Source organism: Lycorma delicatula, chromosome 8 (genome assembly GCF_047948215.1).
Source record: "Lycorma delicatula isolate Av1 chromosome 8, ASM4794821v1, whole genome shotgun sequence".
In the NCBI taxonomy this organism is placed as follows: domain Eukaryota; kingdom Metazoa; phylum Arthropoda; class Insecta; order Hemiptera; family Fulgoridae; genus Lycorma; species Lycorma delicatula.
The window spans coordinates 71,581,930-71,606,281 of record NC_134462.1 but is presented as its reverse complement, the minus strand read 5'-3'; the positions used below and the strand labels follow the sequence as shown (position 1 = coordinate 71,606,281).

At 28.6% G+C, this 24,352-nt stretch overlaps 1 protein-coding gene across 3 annotated transcripts in view; it reads right to left on the bottom strand.

Annotated features, from left to right (window-relative positions):
- The window catches only part of LOC142328810 (proton-coupled amino acid transporter-like protein acs), a 61,170-nt gene extending 36,818 nt beyond the window's left edge, over positions 1-24,352 (bottom strand). For 2 of the 3 annotated variants that reach the window (XM_075372856.1, XM_075372858.1), the window contains exons 1-4: positions 24,143-24,352; positions 19,142-19,291; positions 9,441-9,591; positions 3,354-3,472 (exon numbers count right to left, since the gene is read on the bottom strand). In XM_075372856.1, the coding sequence (XP_075228971.1) occupies positions 3,354-3,472; positions 9,441-9,591; positions 19,142-19,194 (323 nt within the window). In that variant the 5' untranslated portion in view covers positions 19,195-19,291; positions 24,143-24,352. The remainder of the gene's footprint in view (positions 1-3,353; positions 3,473-9,440; positions 9,592-19,141; positions 19,292-24,142) is intronic. The other variant, XM_075372857.1, reaches the window with a different exon arrangement.

Here is a 24,352-nt window from a genome sequence, read left to right as displayed (position 1 = left end):
AACACAAAATCATCAACCATAAGAATAATAAAATCTCAAACATGTACCCACCAAATTATTTATATTTTTTACGGTTTCCTACTACAGTTAATTATTCCAATCATTGCTGGCAAGCACATCTAATAAATAACACATTTTAATCAATTAATTTAATAACTTGAGGGAGACAACAAAAGAACTAGTCAGCTAACATAATTTACCACTTGCATCATTTTATAAACTATGGAATAACAGGTTGTAAAATTACTTTGATGATTAGTGTCTATGCAAAGGGAAAAGAAAAATAAACTCATGATTTTTTATCACAGTTTAAAATAATGAAGAACTGTAAAAAACTATAAAAATTAAATATGTCTACTTTTTTTGTAAATGAAAAGAAGTAGATCTATATATTCTTTTGTTAGGACCTAAGAATATATATGTATATATATATGTAAATTATATCCAGTGTAAGCTATATGTAAACTAAAATCCAGTGCAATTTTGTAAAAGATGAGAATAAATGTAGGTAATTTTTTAGAAAGAAGTGTATTCAAAAGTCAATAATCTTGGCATATGTTGTTTTCATCATCCCAATTGTAAATATAAAAAAAAGTGTGTTGCTTTATCGTAGTTTTTATTTATAAACATTTTAAAATGAAAATAAATAAAATTACATATTTCTGTAGCAGTGTGTGTTTGGAAATTGGATAAATGTTTATTATTCATTCTTAAATAGAAAATTTCAGTTATTTGTAATTAAATTATAAAAATGGAATTGAATGGGTTTTTAAACTTTGTACAGTATCAGAAAACATGAGCTACATATCATGAGCAAAGCAAGAGTTAGGTTATGTTATCAAATGGAAAGTGTTTATTAGGGTTTTTGGACTACTGGACATATTACATAGCCTTTAAAAACCAGTGGGTGGCCTGGAGGAGATATTTAAGGAATTTTTATGGAAGTAAAAAAACTCGTTTTAAGAAAAAAATAATATGATAAATCATTTTATTTTAAATGATTTCCTCATTTGATCGGCTAATTTTAGGTGATGAAACAGAAGTTTAATAAGCCACAGAAAACTTTTCTGTTCACAGGCAACATTACACAATAATGGCAACAACATTAATAATTCCACAAAATTTATTAACATGGATGTTCCACTGCACAATTGCCAGTGTGAAGAGTAACTCTTGTGTTTTTAAAAATCATGTGCAGTACATAGCAACAAGCTGATAAATGATAAGATTCCTTCTAGAATGAATTTATTGACAATCCACAATAATGTTGATCTTTTTGTAACATAATTCATTTGTAAAATTCATTCTGTATTGTTTCATTCATGCTGTATTAATGGTAACAAATCTGTATGAGTAGTATTTAATATACCTAACTGCACTAATCTAGCTAATACACGTGTAGCACACAAGTTTCTAGATCTAATGGTCCTGGATTTAATTCTCAACAACAGTCTGGCATTTCTTCACTTACAATTTCAACCATGTCATCGTTTTTGTTAAAATAATGGACTAACATGCATGTGGTTATAATAAATTTTAAAAAACTTAAGTTGCTGCTTAATTTACACAAGAAATATAAGTAATACAACTAAGAGAAAAAACTTTTACTATTTTAGTAGCAAACCAAACAAAAAATATAATGTTAACATTTGCTGATTTCAATAATATGAATTACAAACTTTTCAACCCAAGTAGTCTTTCTAAACACGTGGCATTAAATTTTCATGAAAGTACAATCCACACATTTAGAAAGAGAAATATTTTAATACATTCTATTTATAGACAATAATGTTCTTTTGAATGAAACAAGGAATTAGTTGGAAATGATAAACAACATAAATTCATTGTTTGGTGTGAAATAAAAAAACAGGTTAAAACAATGAAAAAGGAGAAAAACAAATAAAATGTGTCACAAAGAATGATAAATAAGATATTAATATTAATGCAAGAGACTAATGTACCAAGATTTAGACAATTTTATTTAGGAAGCAAAACTAAAATTGGTGGTCAAAGTAACAGACAAAAGATGTATCTTTAGTAATTTGGTGCAAAGTATAGTACACTTTGCAAAACAAAGTAAAAAGGAATTTAAAAAAAATATTTCTATGGACTGTAATATTTACAGAAGAAAAACAAGACAAAAAAGAAAAACAAGAGAGATGAAGAAATATTAAGAATTTAGGAGAACTTTATAAATGGAAGATAACAAGTAGCATATGTCTAGCCATTCACTAGTTGATTTGGTAATAAAAGAAAACGTTGTGCAGGAAAATAAAGATGGCAAAATGAACAAGATAGGTTAAATTGAAAATAGGATGAATCTAAAATCATGGAGAATTGTATGAAATCATTCAAACGATTTGTAACATTATCTGAATTTTAAGAGAAATGGCATCATCAATGCAAGTTTTCAACTTCTACAATATTTCTGTCTTTTCCTAGGATGTTCTGGATCCCTTTTTCTGGATGTCTCATTGATATTTTTTCTTGATTACAAGATTCCTAATTATTGAACTTTCTCTCTTGTAGTGGAATACATTGAAGGAATTTCTGCTGACTGTACATTACTATAGCATGTAATGGACATGACCTGACGTATTGCTATAATTAAAAGAATAAGGAATCAACAGAAACAAAATCTGGTCTCTTTATTGTTAAATATTTTAATAATAATACTTTCAAAATTTTCTTCACTTTCTTGCAGTATAATTATGTTCTCTGCCAATAACAAGCAATTAAAAGACTTGGTTGTTCAATTTTGAACCATTACATACTTGTTACTTCCAGTACCTGATAGTTTCATTAATATAAGAATTACAAAGAATACATGAAGGACTTATATACATACTTCTAGATTTATTAAAACTGCACCAGACTGCAAAGCCTGTGTCAATAATTATTTATCAAACCTATTAAATACCCTTAGGTCCATTTATTAGATGTCAGGGAAGTGAAAATACTTTTGGAGTACCTCCCATAATAAGAGTACATTTTTTTTTACAGTAACAGATTCTTTGACTGTTTGTTGTACTGACTGAACAAATTCTTTTTACTGATGATAAACAAATTCCATATGGATTTCTGGATTAAATTTTCTGCATTTCTCAATTATCACATTGATAAAAACATTACTCATGTAAGACCTACCTCATTAAATGATATTTTTTCTTTAACACTATTATTTTCTACACTATTATATAGAAAACTTTACAATGAACCTTACAGTCATAGTTCAATGGACTAATCCCTTGTTATTCATTAAAATATGACTGACAACAAAGTATAATTTACTGATCAACTATTATGTGAAGAAAAAAAAATATGTGAAAGGTAAAATTAATATGGTTGCTTACCCTATGAAGGTAATACGTTTTGCACATTCTGGACCTTCTTTAAAAGAATTTTCTGCAGTTTGTACATAAGTCATGGAAGGAACTTTATAACGTCTACATAATTCATACTGCACATTAACCTGAAAATAATAAATCTTTATATTAATAATTTTATGTGGAATTATGTCTGAAATGATCAGCGATATTATGGAATTCCAGGGGTAAAACAGGATCTATTTAATATTAAAATGTACAACCTGATCAATTTTGTTAATTGCAGTTAAGATTTTATTAAATCATTATATACCATTTCAGTAGCAGGGGATTATTAACGCATGCTACATCAACACTAAATCACCAGTACATTTTTATAATTGATTTTAAAATAAAATTGGGCTACGCCTCTAGTACTGTAGTAGCACATAAAAATCACGATCTTACCAGTTTCTTTAATCTTTTGTAGTGTCATAGGGTAACCACCAATGACTTTTTTGTTAAATTAACTCTTAATATCGCTATAATATAATAGCTCTATTATAACTCTATAATATTGCTTATAAGATGACTACTGAAAGCCTAAAAGGTAATTACAGGACAATATTTCTGAAAGTGCACATTCCATACATAATCAGGATTAATTATTAGATTCCTCATCCCTGCTGTTGTGTGTTCTAACCTTGTTTATAATTCTGATATACTGACATATATACATCTGCTCAACTAACAAAATTAAGTAGTAACAGATGAAAATTTGGGATCATATTCAAAATTTTGCATACATAGTTGATTTATTAAGAAATGAACATTATTTTAACTTTAAATACTTTAACTTGAAAAAACTGGAACATTTATATATTAATCTTAGATCAATTGGTTTTTCTTTTCTACTTTAACATTTGTTTGCATATCCTTTTTTAAAAATTATTTCATCCCTTGAAAATATTTTCCCAACTTCATCCTGTAAATCTTAAAGACACACTTTCCACCTTAAAATATTTACTAGATATTAAAAATATTTTACAAGGTTAATATTCAAAATTTTATTTGTTTAGGTTTTTTTATTTCAAAATTCTTTGCTGTAATGCTTTTTAGGCTAGTACAAAATATATTTTTGCCGAGTTTACTTTGAAGAAGGAGAAGAATCTTTCTCTTGCAAAAAACCCATCTAAGCGATTAAATTCCTAAAAAGCCATTTTTTTCAAGAAGGTGGGACCTTCCTCAACAGATATTATTACTAAGGTTTTATTACTAAATTGATAAACTGTAGCCTCCTACAATGGAAATCCTAAAATCAGTCTTAAGGTTAGTATAATTGTACAGTTAGATGAGTGCATTATAATAGCTATTGCAATTTTATTCTTGTCTGTAGGTTGTTATAAAAGTACAGAGAACTTAAGGAAATCCCAAATATTACTGATGAAAGGAATGAGTATACTCACCATCAAGAATTTACATTATATTCTATATTAAATTAAGAAATACAAGAATAAATTTCTTTATATATTCTAAATGTTATAGGTAGCATATCTTTCTGTTTACCATCTGAACAAATAACAATACCACATTTGCACATATACAACTTTGTAGGGCTTAGAAATTGGATTGTTAACTTTTGCTAATTATCTCCATGTACTAAAGCACATGCTTTTTGTAGCTTAAATGATGTGACATTTAACTAGTCCAGTTACCGCTTTACCAAATTGAAAAATGGTTTAATGAAATGTAAGTGGCTTCATACAGAAAACATGCTATAATTATTCAGTACATGTAGAAAATATATGAAAAGTAGTTATGCAATTCTGTTTTAATTATTCCAATGAATAAACTTAAAAACAAATAAATAATCATAAAAACATTAAATGGGGTTATTTTCTGTTACTGAATGGGAGATACTTTATTGGTTTAAGTTTATGCTATCTTTACTTTATTGAGATATTTCTTATACTTTCTTATATTTTGTATTAGGATTACCTGAAATGACTACACTTTTTTTTTTTTTTTTTTTTTTTTTTTTTTTATAAAACAGAAGTTACTTTTTTATACTACAATTTTTTATGCATATTCTATAAATCCTGCCAAAAATACATTTTAAAAATGTTTCTTAAATATTATTTATTGTCAATATTTTTTATTTAATTTATATTTTACTCTTTCTATATATACTACATATACATATATATATATACTACATATACTATTTATAATTTTTTTCTTCACATCTGTTGATTCAATCAGAATGATAATCTAGGTTTAGATTTTAATAAAATGCTTGTATCAGTTTTAAACATAATTTTGTCTTAAAATTTATTTTAATTATTAATTTTTAAATTTATCTTAAGTGGATTATCTATTTATTCATATGAGATGTATTAAGAGTGAACTTGTGTAATAAGAACTTTATTAGAATATGCGTAATTCTATATCAGCTTGTTCCATTCAAAGCAATCCGCCATTGCTGGCAATAGACTTGCCCAATGTTTGTTCAATTACTGGAATCTTTGTGGAACACATTTTTGGTGACAGCAGACACCTATTTTACACAATTTTCTTAGTCTTCTTTATGGTTTGAAAACTATGTTCTTTTAATGTTAATTTCAATTTAGGAAATAAGTAAATATCTGCTGGGACCAAATGTAGAACTCCTTGTTTACTAACAGGGAATTTATTTTTAGTAAAAAAAGCCCCATCATTGGAAATTTTTGATTGCAGTGATCCTTTCCCAGCCCGCTGCAAAGTTTGAATCTTAGTCTTCACATTATCACAAACTCAAGTCTCATTTCCTGTTACAATGCTTTTCAAAAGTTTTCATTCAACTGACATGATCAAGATCATGACATTGTATGATTCTCTTTTTTTGATCAGACAGTAAGCATGGCATGAATTTTGCAGAATGCAGTGCATGTTAAACTTTTATGTAAAGATTGTGTACCGTGACAATCTTCACAAACTCCATTAACTTACCATAATCTATAGGGAAGGTCACCCAAGTCTCTGGTCTTCATTGATCAATGTTTTTGGCCCTTTAAAACATCTGAACTGTTCATAGCACTGTGATTTACTCATACAGCATTCCCCAAATGGATAATTAATGCATTTTTATGAAAGTATGTTAAGTGTATTAATTTTAATTATTTTATATGGATTATCATTTACTTTATTTATCATGTGATTTTTTTGGTTTCCTAACATGACTTGGATGCCATAAACCAAAATTATATTTATGATTACAAACCTAATATTTATTAAATTTTACACTAAAATAAAGACAAACAGTAAAAAAAATTGTACAATTTCATCAAACACTAAATTACCAGTTTGAAAAGTGGAAATATTTTAACAGACTTCAAACATTTTTTGGCATTTTCCTACCTGTCAAACAAGCACACAACAGGGCTGAATCACTACATGCACAAATTCTTGTCCAACCCTGGCCATTATGGCCAACAAAGATACACATTACCAGCAGAGTAATTTTATGGCTGAAGCTATTTACAAACTACATTTTAGTCAGCAAATCATAATTGCAGTTCCAATGAGCAACATTTGCTGTACCGTTTTCCCTGTGGTCTATAACCTGACTGGGTACTCTTTGCTATTGGGCATACTTTCACACACAATACTTTCAGTATGAACTGGAAGGCATGTACTTAAGGCATGTACTTAAGTAATTGAAACTAAGTTTCAATTACCTAGCATTATCAAATACCTACTTGATTCCACAGGATGAATGTACGACCGTCTATCCCAATTCTTTTGTGGTTCTTTGGAAGTAAGAGATTCAAACAGCGGCACGTTACAGGAGAAAGCAAATCTGTGTGTGGTGAGCCATTACATCCTGTTGTCCCAAGGCAGGGATCCACCTGTCTATTGTCAACTGCCACCACTCTGCGAAATCTCCAAATTGTCCTATCTATAAATAAATAGCTGTTCAAGAAGTTAAGAGTATACAGAAAGTGAACACTTTGAAGCCAGGAAGATTGTGTTTGGCAGAATGCCAAAGATTTGATTTATGCACAGGTTGCTGCAGCTTCCTTTAAATCAGAGGATGTGGTCTTTGAACTGGCACCAGCTCTAACTAGTGTGGTTGAATGTATCAGCAATGAAAAATTGAAAAGTCAACCATCATGAGAAAGTAGCTTAAAATTGACCAAGAAGAAAGCAGATGATTCCAAACTAAAGAGTTCTGTATAACCTAGCACTGAGCCTTCAAAAGTTGGAAGAAAGCAAAAATAAAGTTAACAAAGGGATGAAGCCTGAACCTAAAGCAGCACATGCTAAAGTCCAAATAGAGAGAATTTATATTCAGAAAAATAAGAAAGAAGATAATGCTATTATTATTGAAAAAGAAGTGTTGGACAAACAACAATGTAACTGCTGAAAGGCAGGAGGTCTTAAAATGCGAGGGCAAGGATTTCAGCCGTCCCCACACATTTAAGTGGTGAGTGCACAGAATCTTGACTCTGATGCAATGCTCACCGCATCATCTGCACAAATACCATCTGATAGCGACAGTAAAACATCCTTCCTAATTTACTATGTAGTACCAAATGATTCAAATTTCCAAGGCTTGAGACACCTTGGATTCGATGTCAAGGCCTTCAGGAACATAGAAAAAAGAATGTCCTAAGAGTAAACCTATGCGATAGAAAATAAGAATATAAATGGTTTTACAAGCTTTTGACGAACTTAATAAAATTATGACCTTGCATCAATTAATTTAATTCTATGACTTTGGAGCTGTTTTGATAGATTTGACATTTTTTTAGAAATAGATTTGTGTTTTTAAGTGACAATATCCTTATCTTGTGTTCTTTTGGAATTTTTACTATTTTATGATAAGTCTATTTCTGGATGAGCCATCTGACAAGAATAGTCTTCTGACTAGTTTGCTAGTGATTTCATCAGGGAAGGAAATATCTTTTTTCTTTTAATTTTTTTACTTCCTTGTATGAAGTAAAGTAAGTATTGTGATTGAGAAAAATTTCGGATTTCAACAGAGATATCCAATTTTACCATCCCTGAATCCATTTTGACTAGTTTTGGCATGATGTGTATGTACATAAATATGTGTATATGTACGTCCGTATGTATCTCGCATAACTCAAAAACGATTAGCCGTAGGATGTTGAAATTTTGGATTTAGGACTGTTGTAACACCTAGTTGTGCGTTTCCCCTTTTGATTGCAATTGACTAATCAAAAGTACCCAAAAAAGGCCAAATTTAGATTTTGGTCTTTTTCTCAAACTTCACTGAGAACTTTTCAATGATATATCATAAATGGTACTTATTTTCATTGGTTCCAGAGTTGATGTCAAATGAAATTTTAATTAATGAAATATTTGGATATTATACAGGAAAGGCACATCTGTTCAAATCAGACTTCTCTTTTTTTTAAATTTAAATATATTGATTTGTTAATAATTATTAACATCTGACTGTATACAAAAATTACAATAAATAATAATGAAATAATAACTATAAAAAAAATATCATGTTATTAATGAAATAAAATTTTATGTATTTTTCATTTTAAAAAAAATGTGTATATGTAATTTAATAGGCGTACAAGGAAGTAAGTCATGTGGTTTGGTTGACCTGGTGTGGTTAAAAAAAATACAATAAAAAAGAAAAAAAGAGTCATGTGGTGTCCACATCAGATATTTTTATTTCAGAAAAGGACTAATGACTGTAGTAGTCTATAGAAAAACATTAATTAAAAAGAACAACTTTAAAAATATTATTTTATAAAATTAAATATTTAAAAAAAAATAAAACTGAATATCTTGAACAATACATATTGTGTTACAATTTTACTTCAAACTCTGTGTATATGTTTATTATGTCTAACAACTGAGCAATTAATTTGTTTGTTAATGTGGTCCAAAGATTAAAGATGCTAAGAGGTTTGGACTCGTGTGTCTAAACATTAAAGAGGCCAAGTAAATCCTGACGAAGTTTACTTCAACACTTACCATTTACATATAACAATATAATAAATTAAAAAAGTAAAAATATTAAATTAATAATTAAAATATTGTTACAGATTTCATAATAGTAAATTAATTTTACAAGTATTTAGAAAAAAAATATATATATATATATATTACCAGAATTGTCACACTATAAAGAGCCAGCAATCCAAGAATAATAGTTCCTATAATTCCAAGAACATATCCACTTTTTTCAAAAGCAGTAGGCATTGCTAATATTCCTGTTCCAATACTTGCTTTTAGATAGTGTATCATTGTCTCACAATAACTAATGTAAAAAATAAAAATATATCAATTGCTATAAGTGTAATTATATAGATGTATAATATATAATAAATTTATAAGCATGCTATATTTATTTAACTATATGATATTATATGGTTTATATAAAATTTCTACTGTAAATGATAATCATTGACTGACCAAGGAATGTAGACGAATCTAATTTGTTAAGCAAACAATATCAAGTTGCTACAGTATATATAAACTTTTATTTGATAACTGCGGGCTTTTAAAACTGGTTAAGGCAAGGTGGTAGGTGAGGAATATGAAAAGATGAAACAAAATAAGTAGAGAGATTTTCAGTTTAAAATAACAAGATACCTCATTTTTTCTCTTTTAAATGCTAATCAACCAGCATAACAAATCTCTGAATTTTACATATATTAAAATTAAAAAAAAAATTTTGAACTTTGAACAACATAATAAAAATTTTTTTACAACTTCATGATTACAGATTTTGGTTCCTGAAATGGTTGAAGAAAATTGGATGAAATTTTTGTGAGAATGGAATTGAAAAACTTGTCTCAGGGTATGAAGTGTTTAGAATAACTCTGTGATTATGTCGAAAAATCGATAAAAGTTAAAAAAAAAAATTGTGTTATAAATATGCGTTTGTTTCATAGAGGGGTGAAACTTACTTTCTGATCGTCCCCTCGTACAATACAGGAAGCACAATAACTATTTAGTCCTTATTAAATTTCAAAAACTTTAACATTTCTAGTTACTTTATATAGTTTTACTTTCCAAATACATATATATATTTTAACGGGTAATCGCAAATTTCCATGCAAAGTAGTTAATAACTTATCAGTAACATTAAGAAAAAAAAAAAAAAAGATTGCAAAAAATAAATAAATCTACAACGAACTTTAAATGATGAAAGATTCTAATCCAACAAGAAAAATAAAAAAAATAAATTATATATAAAAAAAGAGCTTATCCACCTTAATATAAAATTTCAAAATGAAAAAAAAAAAAAAATTAACAAAAAGAAATTCTCGATTAAATCAATTTACCAGATAACCAGATATAAAAAGAAATGAATTTCATATCGAAACAATCCCAAACTTATAAATAATTATTCCACAATAAAATACAGATTAAGATAGATCTTCACTATTCGGGGAAAAAAAAAAATTAAAAAAATTAATTAACCCTGATACAAAAGGTACTAAAAAAATTTTATTCTAAAATAAAATTTATTCATCCAATACTGTACAATTAACTAAATTAAAGAAAATCAAATAAAAAAAAGAAAGACACAAAAAAAACTTTTTAAAAAAAAACAAAAAAAAAACTAACCTATGACATGACTAACTATGAGATTAAAATTAATCTCATTAATTTGAACTTCTGGTGTTTATTTAATTATTCGGTTTAATTATTTTATTTTATTTTGTGATACTTATTTTTTAATAATTATTTCTTTGGTTACAATAGTTTTATCTGGATTTGCTGCTTGTTTAGAAAATGATTTGAAAAAGATTATTGCCTTTTCTACTCTTAGACAATTAGGATTTATATTTTTTACTCTTTCTTTAGGTTCTTTAACTCTTTGTTTTATTCATTTGTTGATTCATGCCTTATTTAAGTCGTTACTTTTTTTGTGTTCTGGGATTTTTATTCATTGTTTTTTAGGTAGTCAAGATATTCGATTTATAGGTGGGTTGGTAAGGCAATGTCCCTATGTGAGTTCAGCATTTTTTATTTCTTTAATTTGTTTATGTGGGTTTCCCTTTTTTTCTGGATTTTACTCTAAGGATTTTATTTTAGAGTTATTTTTTTTATTTGATTATAGTTTTTTTTTTTTTTTTTGGTTTTTTTTTTTTTATTGCAACCAAGGGCGTATACATACGCCCTTGGTTGTAACTGGCGGAACCTGTTAGCGAGCCCAACACTGCTTAGGTGCCCGTTAATGGGGTTCCTCCACCTCTTTAAAAAATCAAATTATGGAATGTACTCTGGAACAAAATTAAAATATTTATTTCATCATTTACTAATTCATCTTCAAAATTTACACACTCATTGCTTCATCAAAATCGGCTTATTATTTGTAATACATTCATGTTTCTTATCATAAGAAAGAAACTAGAATGATCCCATTAAGAAAAATACTGCACAGATTTGAACACAGCAAACAGCACATTTATATAATCACTAGACCAGTGCAGACAATGACCTGGTTACAACAACCTATAACATTTCATGGTCAATGTTATAGTCTAAATCTTATGTTCTAACAGTGTGTAATGTTAGAATTAAATCTATTTATTAACATATAATTAAATCTGTTGACCGGAAATTGTGGCACTAAAATATTTATTAACAGAAAACCTGTGAGTATGTTGAATAAATCAAAAATTTAATTCATAACTATACTCTTATGTATATACCACTGGAAAACCACTTTGAAACTTGTAAATACATTATCACATTGGTCAAAAGTTAAATCAATTAGTTCACACATACAGCAGATTTTTTTTTTTGCTATATAGGCACTTATATAAATAAATAGTTCAATTTAAACCATAAGCAAAAATTCTTTTATAATAAAAATTATATTGTTATAAAACTGTCAGCTGCAAAAATAAATAAAAATTTCTAATACGTTTCCATCAAGTCATTCACATCCATTAATTGACCAGCACTTAGTAAATTTTTTAATTATCACCCAAACCTTAGGATGGTAATATATTTATACTGTTCAGCTAAACTGCTTGTATATATAATTTACCATAAAAATACTTCCACAAAAGGATGGAAAATCATTATTGAATTTAAATTATTTGTTGGGAATAACTTGTCTATTTAATCTTTTTACCAGCTACACAAGAGATAAATCTGTATGGTAATAAGTGCTATACCTATAAAATTGTTTGGCAAGGTTTTATTACGGTAGTGTTTTTTGTCTGGAATACCATTTAATATACTTGAGGATTATACAGAAAGTAAAATTTTCCTGACAAAATTAAAGTATTTTTCTAAATAGTTGCTTTGAATATTTTCATTCCAATTCTAATGTTTTGTTATTGTATACCCATTACAGGACTGTCAAAAGCTTTCCTCTATTTTGAGTTGTGTTGTTTGCTATAAAGATAGGGCTAGTTGTTTGGAGAACAATCAGTCCAGCGAGAATAGATATCCCCAGTAATGCTTATTGCCTAAGAGTCAATTGGAGGTCAGGATGGAGATGCATGTTTCCCTTGTTCATTGCTTGTGATTCCTCTGTTACTAAGAATTCAATGGAAACATATGTTATGATCAGAAAAAAGGATGTACATCTGAAATTACAGTGTGTAGAACAATGGCCAGTAGTAATTGAAGAGTACTTCAATATTACAGGCATCACAACCACAAAAATATATCACTAGTTATCCATGAATTGATGTATTATGGATCCGAGGAATGGTGATTATGGTAAAAGTTCAACAGTACCATAAATAAGATTCTAAGTACCCACAACCATAAATGAGACTGTAAGAGGATCTTGAAGTTGATACTTTATATATCCTTAAACATTGTGATTAGTTGATTCAGAGAGAAAGATTAATTGCTTAAGAGAAGGCTTGCTGCTTTCTGTTAAAAATCTGATTACAGTGTGAGATCAAAATGCACACAGTTGGAGAAAAAAGCTGTAATGGATAGGATCCATTCATGTTAGAGCTGTCCACCTAGCACAGAGTACACAACCAAACCTTAATCTAAGAGAAACTTCACTACAGCTCATTAAAATTTAAGCATCTCCTTCCACTTCATAGTCTATCAAACATAAAAGTGTGGGACCCATAATAAATTGTTTTTTGTTGATTAGTAAGCTTAGATGAAACCCATCTTCTAGACATATTTTATGTAACCAAATAGAACAGTAACAATTTTAATTATTAAGTATGAGAAATGTGAAAAATAAGACAATTTTTTCATAGATGTCAAAAAATGATCTTGCCTGATAAAATTGCACAATTTCTTCATCACTGAGGATATTTCCCCATCAATTAAATATTCTAAATTTTTGCATTTTTTTATTTATCATAACATTACCACAAACCTCTTTAATCAGAAAGTGGATTTCGCAATTGTGTAATTTTTTCATAGAGGAAACTTAACTTATGGCCAGTGATGGAGCAATCTATGAAGTTCCTGAATAATCATTTTCTTGAACAGTGTCTCTACTGCTCACCAGATTTAATTCATTGGACTTTTACCTATGGGAGCATTTACAAAGTATAGTGAATGCCATACCAATAAAAATTCGGGATGAAAATGAGAGCTAAGGTAACTGTTTTGAAAAAAAAAGGCTAGCTGCTGTGTTGATGTAAGTGGAGGGAGGCAGCATACTGAGCATCTACTCTGGTTATTCCATACAAACAGTTAAATTATGAAATGTTTGAAACTCTGTGTTTAAAGTTTTTATTTTGTAATTTTAGATAACTTAAATAATTTTTTTTATTTTGTAATTTATTTAATTAATATTAGATAACTAACAAATATTGTTTTTCAATAATTCTTAATTTGTACTGTGTTAAAAAGTTGCTGAACATCACTGGTTTAATGATGGTTAAGCATCAACTATCAAGTGATATTAACTATATTATCATGTAGTGGAGAAAATTAAAATTGACATACTACTTCCAATTTTGCGAACAGAGTCATGGTAATGTTTTTCCTATTATTTGGGCTTTGAAGTCAAATTTGAATAAGCAAGGTATCATTAAATTCATAAAAAAATACTTAAAATTTTAGCCAGTAAACAATTACATTGTAATTAATGATGTAGGTCTTGAACTATCATGAAGTAAAAAATTAACATGGTCACATGGAAATTTGAAAATTTCCATATTAATTTACTTTGTAAAGAATTAAAAATATGCCAAAAGTCATTAAAATAGCTCAATCCAATCTGGAGATAAGAATTTTTATTAAAACACACAATAATGGACATATAGATAAAATGGTATTTCCAAATCTATATTAATAGAAATCTTCATTTACATAATCATAACAGAAGTAAACTACTGAAATACTGAACAAACTTTTTAATACAATTTGTATATATTATCTAATTTCTTATTAACTTTTTTTGATATACTTATTAACACAAAAAGTTAGTTTATTTATCTTTTAACTAAACAATCATACAACTACCATCATATTTGTATTTTTTGTTCTAGCAATGGAAATATCAAGGCATTTATTATTAAGATTTTAACTTTTCATACATTTTAGCAATTATACAGTTTTGCAAAAGATCTGACTGATATAACCTGTGATTATCCCAACCTTATTCTGCTCTTTTTTTATAATTCAAGCTACATATCTTTGGTGTAGTTTTCTGAAAATATTATTACTTTATAACTGTCACTTTTCCAATCTTATAGGAAGTATTGCAATATGATGGAAAAAATCATCATAGGTGGTTACAAGTTTTACAACAGATTCCAAGCTACATTGCAGCTGCTCTAATTACTTCTCTGTGTTATTTACTTTTTATCTGTGTTAATGAAAAGAGATAGTGATGTTGTCATGGTCAAAAACTGAATACCATGCAGTTTGCAAGTGGGTTAAGTGTTGATCAATGCTTACAGGAAATGATTCCTGTCTGAGAGTATTGTGCTCATTGTACAATATTAAAGTAGTACCAAGAGTTTGAAACAAAAGATTTTGTTTAGCCTTGAGGACACATGAAGATAAAGTCGTCTATAGTCTTTGTCTGCAGCAACAAGAAACAGTGCTGCAGTATGTAAAATGCTTTAAACAAACAGGCATGTGACTCATCACCAAATAGAGATATCCTCGAGCATTTATGATTCAGCAGTTCCTGCTATTCTGTGAGATCACCTTCAAGTTAGAAAGCTTTATACTCTTTGGATCACCACATTGCTTGACTGACGGTATGTCATGTTTCATGATGCTGTGAAATGCTGAAAAAGTTTGAAAATGGGAAATCTCCCTATATGAGTAGTATTATGACCATTACAAAACGTGACTATGCTATTATGATGTCCCGATCAAGACTTTGAACAACATGTGTCATGTTTGAAGATGAGGAGACTCCGTGGATATTTGAAAATCCAGATCATTGAACAAGAGAATGGTGGCTGTATTTTTTAATGTGAGGAATTTTAAGCTGAGTTGTGTTGGTAATTCAGAAAACAGTTACAGGGAAATGGAAAAATAGTAGGGCCTGCCTAAAGTGTCAGCCCTCAAGAAGCTTAGCCCAAATTCATGGATAAATATATGGATCTTCACCATAATAACCTCCAGCCCACCACTCATAAGTTTGCTTCAAGTATTTGACCAGCATTGAAATATTAGCGCACCTTTGACCTACATTCCTGACCTTGCTTCATGTGACTTCATACTGTTCCCCCAGTTTAAGAAAGACTGAAAAGGAGGCATTTTACAAGTGATTATGATCACTCAGAGCTTGGGACAATGAGTGTGTTGAGATCTCCAACAAAACATGGCAAGGTTTCAAAGAATGGAGAAGTTATTTTGAAAAATTATAAAAAATAACTGTATTGCAAATCTTTCCTAGTGCCATTTACAATTAGTTTATAATTAATTTTTTTTCATAAATAGTTTAGTTCAAAGATATAGAAAAATGTTAAATAAAATTTAATATAAATTTAGTTTAAAAAAATTATATATGCATTATATAATTTATTTACATATAAAACTTCAGACATAAGCTAAAAAAATTTTACCTGAAAAATATAACTGAGGAAACAATAAAAATAAATAAGTAATAAGATTTAATATAAAAAACTGTGGAAGGTCTAAGGACTACATTCAAAGGAAATTTAAAAAATGATAGCAGAATGTACTTCCAAATAAACTAATAAATAAAAATTAGGTGTATTGTAAAAAATAAGTTCCAATTTAAAAAATAAATATGGTCTGCATAAAAGCTAAAAGTGGCAGTGGCCAGCAGGCTGACCCACTGCCACTCTTGCACCACCTCTTAGTTGTTTTAGATTGGATTGTTTTCTCAGGTCGAACGGCCAGCACTGCTGACTGCTATGGTTTCCTGTTCTGCTCGGATATTCAGCAGAGCTCGCAATTCTACGGACTTTTTTTTTATTTTGTGTAAATAATTGTATTCTCTCTGCTTGGTGGTGAAACTTTGTGGGGAAATGTTGAACTATATGAAGTTATGTTTTATAGGTTGGCAATGCTTAGTAATAAACAGTTTTACTATTAATGTTCTTATATGAACTATTAATGTTCGTTATTCTCCTTTCTACACTAGACTAGTTGTCTGGTATTGTGCTGTTTGTGCATGTTATGTGTGGTTATATGTTTCCAATATGAGTGATACATTCAATTTTCTTTTGAAATTGGACAATATAAGAAAAACTAGAAAATGTAGAAATTGATTATTCTAGTGATTCAGCTCTTGAGTGATGTTGACTCTAGTGAATGCGAATAATTTGAATGTGAGGTATGAGTTGAATTTGGTAATGATAATTTATCAATAGACCAAAGTGTTGAAAATTAGTTATAATGAGAATGATGACGGAGGAAATGACAATGAAGTGGCAAATGAAGAAGATGGTTGGAGGGAATGGATGTATTTATGTAAATAATAGTGGTTTTCAACCACCTTGTGCTCTAGGCCACAGTCAGAACTTGAGTATTTTTAATTTTTTACAGACAATTTAATTACAGCAATAGTAAATGAAAGCAATCAGTTTGCTAAGGAAAAAATCTTAATCAAGCATTACAGTAATCAAGCTGATCATGAATAATCACAAACGCACTACCATAACTGATGTTAAGTTCACTTGCAATCTCTCTAATTTTAATGAGCCGATTACTCAAGATCATTTCATTCACGCGTTCTGCATTACCCTCGAGTTTGTAGTTGAAGGACGCCTGACACGCAGTTCGTCACTCACATTTGTTTTTCCATTTTTGAAAGTTAGGCACTTTTTGTGATCATCGTGCAACACTGCATTCTCACCATATATATCAACAACTTGGCGATGAATTTCACTACAATTTTTTGTCCACAAAAATCGAACACTGAACACACTTCTATGTTGGATGAAACCTCTACAGGACAACATCATATCGCCAACAATACTACGTACATACTGAATGTCGTGCAGAATTGCTGCTGGAAGAGCGTAAAGACAACATAACCAATACTGCCACCACAATACATTAATATATCATTTTCAGTTCATGAACACGCAAGAGTGAACTTACTTTTTGATCCACCTCTCGTATATTTACAGAGACTAGTGATCGATCAGTAAGTCGGACTCCGTTAGGAACCTGAAGGAAAATTTTGAGTTACTAAGTCATCCACCTCACGATTCTTTAATAAAATCTAAATATTCCATCATATAATTGTGTAAAATTATCAACGTTTACACTTTTCTTACGACATCGTAAATTGATCAACTATTCTTTCCAGTGAACAATACAATTATAAAACTGCTACATGCCTTTAGCTTTTTTCGACTGGTAAAACAAATAAGTGAAATGAATTACAAACATGGAAATTTAATTCTCAATTCTGAGAAAACCCATATTAATGAAATTAAGTAAACACTGTTGGGTAGTATGTTTTGTTACTCATTTTTTTCATATATTGCTACAAATTTTATTATAAACTAAAAAGTGGAAATTTTTAATACGTAAACTTTCTTCTAATGGGTCTTAGGAACATATTCCATATACTTTTGTTACAATCCATTCAGAATACCTGGGTTCAGAGATTTTTGACTTTTTTAAGTCTTACAGCACTCCTTTACTAGTCAAACAATTAGTACAAGTATGAAATGTCAATAAAAGACACAGAATGTCTGATGTTGTAGATGAGGAACGCTTTAAAGGAACGCTTAAAAATTTATTTTTGGCTTTTAATTTAAGGTTGAAAAGGTATATTTTTTTATTTAATTTAGAATGGTTTTATTTAAAGTCGGCCTTTTTTTAGTAGAATTTTGATTTAAAATTAGAGTAAGCCTAAAAAATATAAACTACGTAAACATACACTATGTAAAGATACTGTTCAAGAAACAGAAGATAAGAAAAATATGACTTTATAAAAAAAAAAGAGAATGAATGCAGTTGTAGGAAAGTCTGCTAACAACCATAAAGTATAGAAATATTTATTTATTTAATCTTGATAAATGTGAGATTAAGGAATCCAGAGAAACAAAATAAATGAGAGCACTATTGAATATAATCTAGCCTGTCTGGAATGCAGTTATATGAATTATTATTTTATCCTAATTTTTCCAATAAACTTGAAAGTACAATTGAATTGTCTCATGAAAGTACTTTGAATATCAGAGTGACTCAGGTTATAAATCATTATGAAGAAACACATAGCTGCTGACAATAAAATATTGAAAATTAACAAGTTTATTTGGACAAAGTGATTTTTTGTTTAACAAATCTTCAAATAGAATAACTTACAAGGGATCAAAAGAACTTCCTGTATAAAAACATAAAAAAAGGTTGAATTGAGAATTTCCATCCACCTTTTATTGCAACATAATAAATAAATATTAGGTACTACTTACTTTGTTGGGTGTTTAAGCTCTCTGTGCTCACTTGGTTCATAATCGCTTGCCATTTACACTTAAAAAAGTTTACAAAAATTAAATAAATATGTTTTTCTGCTTCAAAAAAGCATTTACATCAAACAACAATAAGTCATAAAAAGTTCACACCTGAAAAAAATAACTAAATAAATTTTAAGATATTAAAGCTTCTGTGCTTTAACTACATGTAATAGTCTGCCATTTGTTCAGAAATGGTTTATTCACAAAGCTCAAAGTAATTGTATAATATTTTGAATTCAAATTACAAGCATTGTGTCTCCTCTAGTTTCAGACAGACTATAAAATTACTTAAAAAAGGAAAAATTTCAAAATTATTAAAGGTAGACACATTTGCCCATGCTTACAATTGTTCAAAACCATGTTCATTGCCACTTTGCCACTGTAGCAAAAACTGTTATAAAGTGTACATTCAAATTCAACAACCAGTGTTACCAAATACTCTACACCAAGTAGATAATCTATTTTGTTAGTTTACTTGCCTAATAAATGCATACATCCAGTTTGTTAACATTGAAAAATTGTTTTGTTAGTACATTCCTCAAAAAAAAAAAAAATTATTTATTCATTTAACAATAATACAAAGGCTAACAGATTGCTCCATAGAAACTTTATTGACATTCCGTAAATTTTTCAGCTAAATTTAAATTGCAACTAACTATACTAACTAAATTATACATAAAATTAAAAATACATGATTAAATAATCAGATTTAATCTATTAAATAAGACAAAACCCTTAAGAGGTGTAGGTGTAGAATGATGGACCATATTACTTCTTGGAATAGTGAACACATATTGGGTATTTGTCTATTTAGAGGCACAAAGAAGAACATGCTCCAGCAGTGTCAGAATGTCCACAAAGTGATTCATACATTTATTAAAAAGTTTCAGTCAGGCAACTTCTTACCTTACTTTTAAGGATTCGATATTAAATATTTCTATCAAATTCTGAGTGTGATATCTTTTGTGTGAAAAGTTTTTGAATTTCTTGTAATATAAGAATCTTAGAAATTTATTCTGCATGGTCTTTCATCACAATACTCTTACCAAATTTATATCATTTATAGAGTAATTGATTTGATAATATTAAATTTCCTGGTTAATATTATTTATGTATTTAAATTTCTTAACTCAATTCTTATGACTACACCTTAAAATCATATCAAGATCCTGCAGGAGCAAAATGCAATCATCATTAGAAAGTATAAAGTGATACAATTTTAAAATCATCCACATACATCAAACATCTAGAATATCTGAGACAACTAGGGAAATTGTTGACTAATAATATAAATAAAAGTTTCTAGGTTACTTCATTGAGGAACTCAAGTATTACAAAACATATCTGACCTACAGCCTCTCCAAATAATACAAAATTACTATGACTTCTTAAGTAAGTCCAAAATTATCTTATATAATTAATGTAGAACCCAAAATAATACATTTTTTTTTTAATAATATTTAGTGATCAGCACTGTCAAATGCCTTTTTATAGAAGCTGAACTGCATCTATATGAAATTCACAATCCAAATTATAAGATATATTATTAGATTTAGATGTAACAAAATTAGTTATTGTAGAGTAATTCGGACGGAAGCCACGTTGAGAATCTGAAATAAAATACTTTTCCATAAATGATAAGATTCAAATATCTTTGCCAAACAATTAATTACACAGATACTGGTCTGTAATTTGAGATATTAACATCACCTGATTTATGTGCGGGAGTAATTCTAGCAAGTTTTCATTTAGTTAGAAATTTGCTTTGCTTCTGTGACAAGATTAAAAATATAGTGTAGAGAGGCTAAGAATACTTGCACAGCTTTAATTATATAAGGCAGAATATTATCGGGTCCCAAAGATCTTTTGGGTTTAAGACACTTGATAGTCTTATTTACATAAAGTGTAATGTTCATTTCAGGAGTATCAACATCATAACATCAATCTAAAGCAGTGGCACAATTTCATCATTCTCCAGAGTAATCATAACGCTAAGATGAAGCAAAAAAATGAGTGAACTCATCATTATCAGGAATTTAAATATTATCACATACATATGCACATACAATGTGCATATTATATGCACATTCATTATACAACTTACAATTATATATTAAATAAGATAAGAAACATGTACTGAGCACTTTGATGGAATTCATCCAAATACAAATATTAAAATAAATTATTCATAAATGATTTTAAGTAGCTGCATATATTACCAAATTTTCAAATAATTCTGAATACATTCTGAAAGTTTGGACAAGTAAAAAGGTTATTTGTGGATAATATTCATGTCAATAATATTTCACTATATTCTTAATATAATAATATTTTTTACATAGTGAAATATAATTATATTCAGTGCTATGTTTCTATCCTCAGGCAAAACAATTTGCTGGTTGAAAGTCTGTAATTTTCACTTTTATCTAATTAAGTTTTAACAGTGAGATGATCTATTAACTGGCTCAAAGAAAAAAAATGTTCTGCAAACTCACATTGGAAAAACAAAATGTTCCAGGTCAACCAGGTAGGTTACACATATGGTTGAACATTTTTCATCTCCCTGTTCAAATGTATTGAAAAGTTTATACCAAAGTATTTCAGTCATCTAAAATTTGCAAATTAAGAATTGATTTGTTGATAAAAAGAGTGCAAAATAAACAACAGCAATTCAGAAAACATAATTCCAGAAGTACCAAAAAAACTAAATTTACCACTACTACCTAGGTTGGTCAGTAAATTTGTACAAGATTTGTAATGAAGAATATTGTTTCTTGATTTTTCTTTTATAAATAATTTTTCCTTATATTAATTGCTTAAACAAGTTCATGAATGACTTCAAAAATAACAAACTATTAATTAACACTTGCTTTCAATTTATAAAGATATTCTTTTAAATTATTTTTCATAGCTAATTATGCAGCTCCTTTAATGTAGTAAGTCTCTACTTACTACATTAATAATGTAGTAAGTACTACATTAATAATGTACACTATTACTACATTAATTATTAATACTACATTAATTATTATTACTACATTAATAATGTAGTAATGGGACTATTATTAATGGGGCCCATCTTAAAGAGGTTAAAAGAAACCCTTCAGTGTATAAAATATTTAATCTATATTGTGTTCTTTTTTTCTAATTTACTGTGTTTGTAAATTTCATACTATCGAGATATCAGGTTTTATGGGTTATAATAAAATCTGCATATTGTGGCTGATGTCTTTTTGCCTCATAATTTTCTGAAAACTAATAAATAAGATGAACACCAAGTGGATAAGGTATAAGTGGAAAGGCATTGTACCTGTAGATAAATTTGTATACAATTAGTTTGTTTCAAAAACAAAAACTATACACCTTTTACCTGAAACAAATTTTGTGTGAAGTGACAGCAATTCTGTATGTTAATTGAAATATATTTTTGTATTACATATATTTATTATGTGTTTTTCATTGTCTATACTTCATGTAACATATTGTCTATGTTATTTGTGTGGATAGGTGGTCTCTTAAATTATATTAGATTCCATGTAATTATCTGCCAACAGGTGTGCGTGTGTATGTGTGCGCGCGCGCGCGTGTATTACATGATGTAACGTAAAATATTAAATGAAACATAATAAAGAAAAAACACACTACATAACTGTGTACTAACGGGTCTTCCTAACCGTTATAACAAAAGTATAATGTACAACAATACTACTAAAAGGAGCTTTGAAAAGATCTTTTGGTAGAACAATTTCAAAGTTAAAAAGTTCAATTTTCTAATTTGAAAGCAAACTGTTTATATAATTATTAATATTTTTAAATTATTTATTTAAAAATTGAATGCGGTTACTAAAAATTGGTACTTATGTATTATAACGGCTTCACTATGGCTGGGAAATAAATATAAATAAAATCTTTTTTTCCTGTTTAGCTGCGGGAATTACTTATCAGATATTACTTCAGAGGATGAAATGTAGTCTTGTACAGTTTCAGTTTGACCATTCCTGAGATGTGTGGTTAATTGAAACCCAACCACCAAAGAACCCGGTATACACGATCTAGTATTCAAATCAGTACAAAAGTAACTGCCTTTACTAGGATTTGAACGTTGGAACTCTCAACTTCGAAATCAGCTGATTTGCGAAGAATCCGCGATGGGTTCAATCATTAATCTTACACAACACATAAGTAGAATGTAGTTATTTAACTCGCCCCCAGGAGCGCTGGTTTTAACCTCCTAACGATGGTGGCGCCGTTATAATGCACAAGTACCACGTAAACAAAAAAATAGTTCTCTACATGACAATATAATATTACAAATCTATTCGCATAACAATTATTTTTATTTAATCTTTGAAATACTAATAAATAATGTTGTGCTCGTGGTGCAAAATTTGTGATACTTGCACAAATGGGCCGATTTAAATGCTTGTTCAGCGCATAAAAAATTATCACACTGTTATAAACATTTTGAAAGGACTGTATGTAAATAAACTATTTTTTAAGGCAACTAACGTTCAATAGATTGGTGCTTTTAAATAAAATAATTATTTCTTCCTTAAAAGTATAATCTGATGGAGCTAGTCACATTCCACTAGTCATATTTTTCAGTTGGATATTGTTTAAAGCTAAAAACTGTCAGAATTATATTATGACATATATTTCTTATAATAAGGTAGAATTATTTATTTCAACATATTTGGATAAAAATGTACAAAAACAATTAAATTCAACATTCACATATATTAAAAACAATTTTAATATACACATGGATGGCAATGAGTTTGCTTGTGCAGAAATAAAAACAATTAACGAACACTTTCTTAACATTTTAAACACATCTATTTCGTTATACATTTATCTATAAAGAAGAGAAGCAATAAAAAACAAGATGAGGCTTTTAAAGCTGCATTTCTTACATCAATTATTTAAAATTATTTTCATAATCATAACATATTTACTTACTAATTTGACGCATCGGTTTACAAATACGAAAAACATTTTCTTTAGGAAAGATGTATAATTATCTTAATAAGTCGTTAAGATTTTAAACCAGCAAAATCAATTGCATCTGCATTCTGTTAATTGTGGAATTTTATACGAAATATTAGCAAACTTTTTCCTGAAACTTTTAACACGAAGGAAGAAAAATCATTTAATGTACGTATTCAGTTA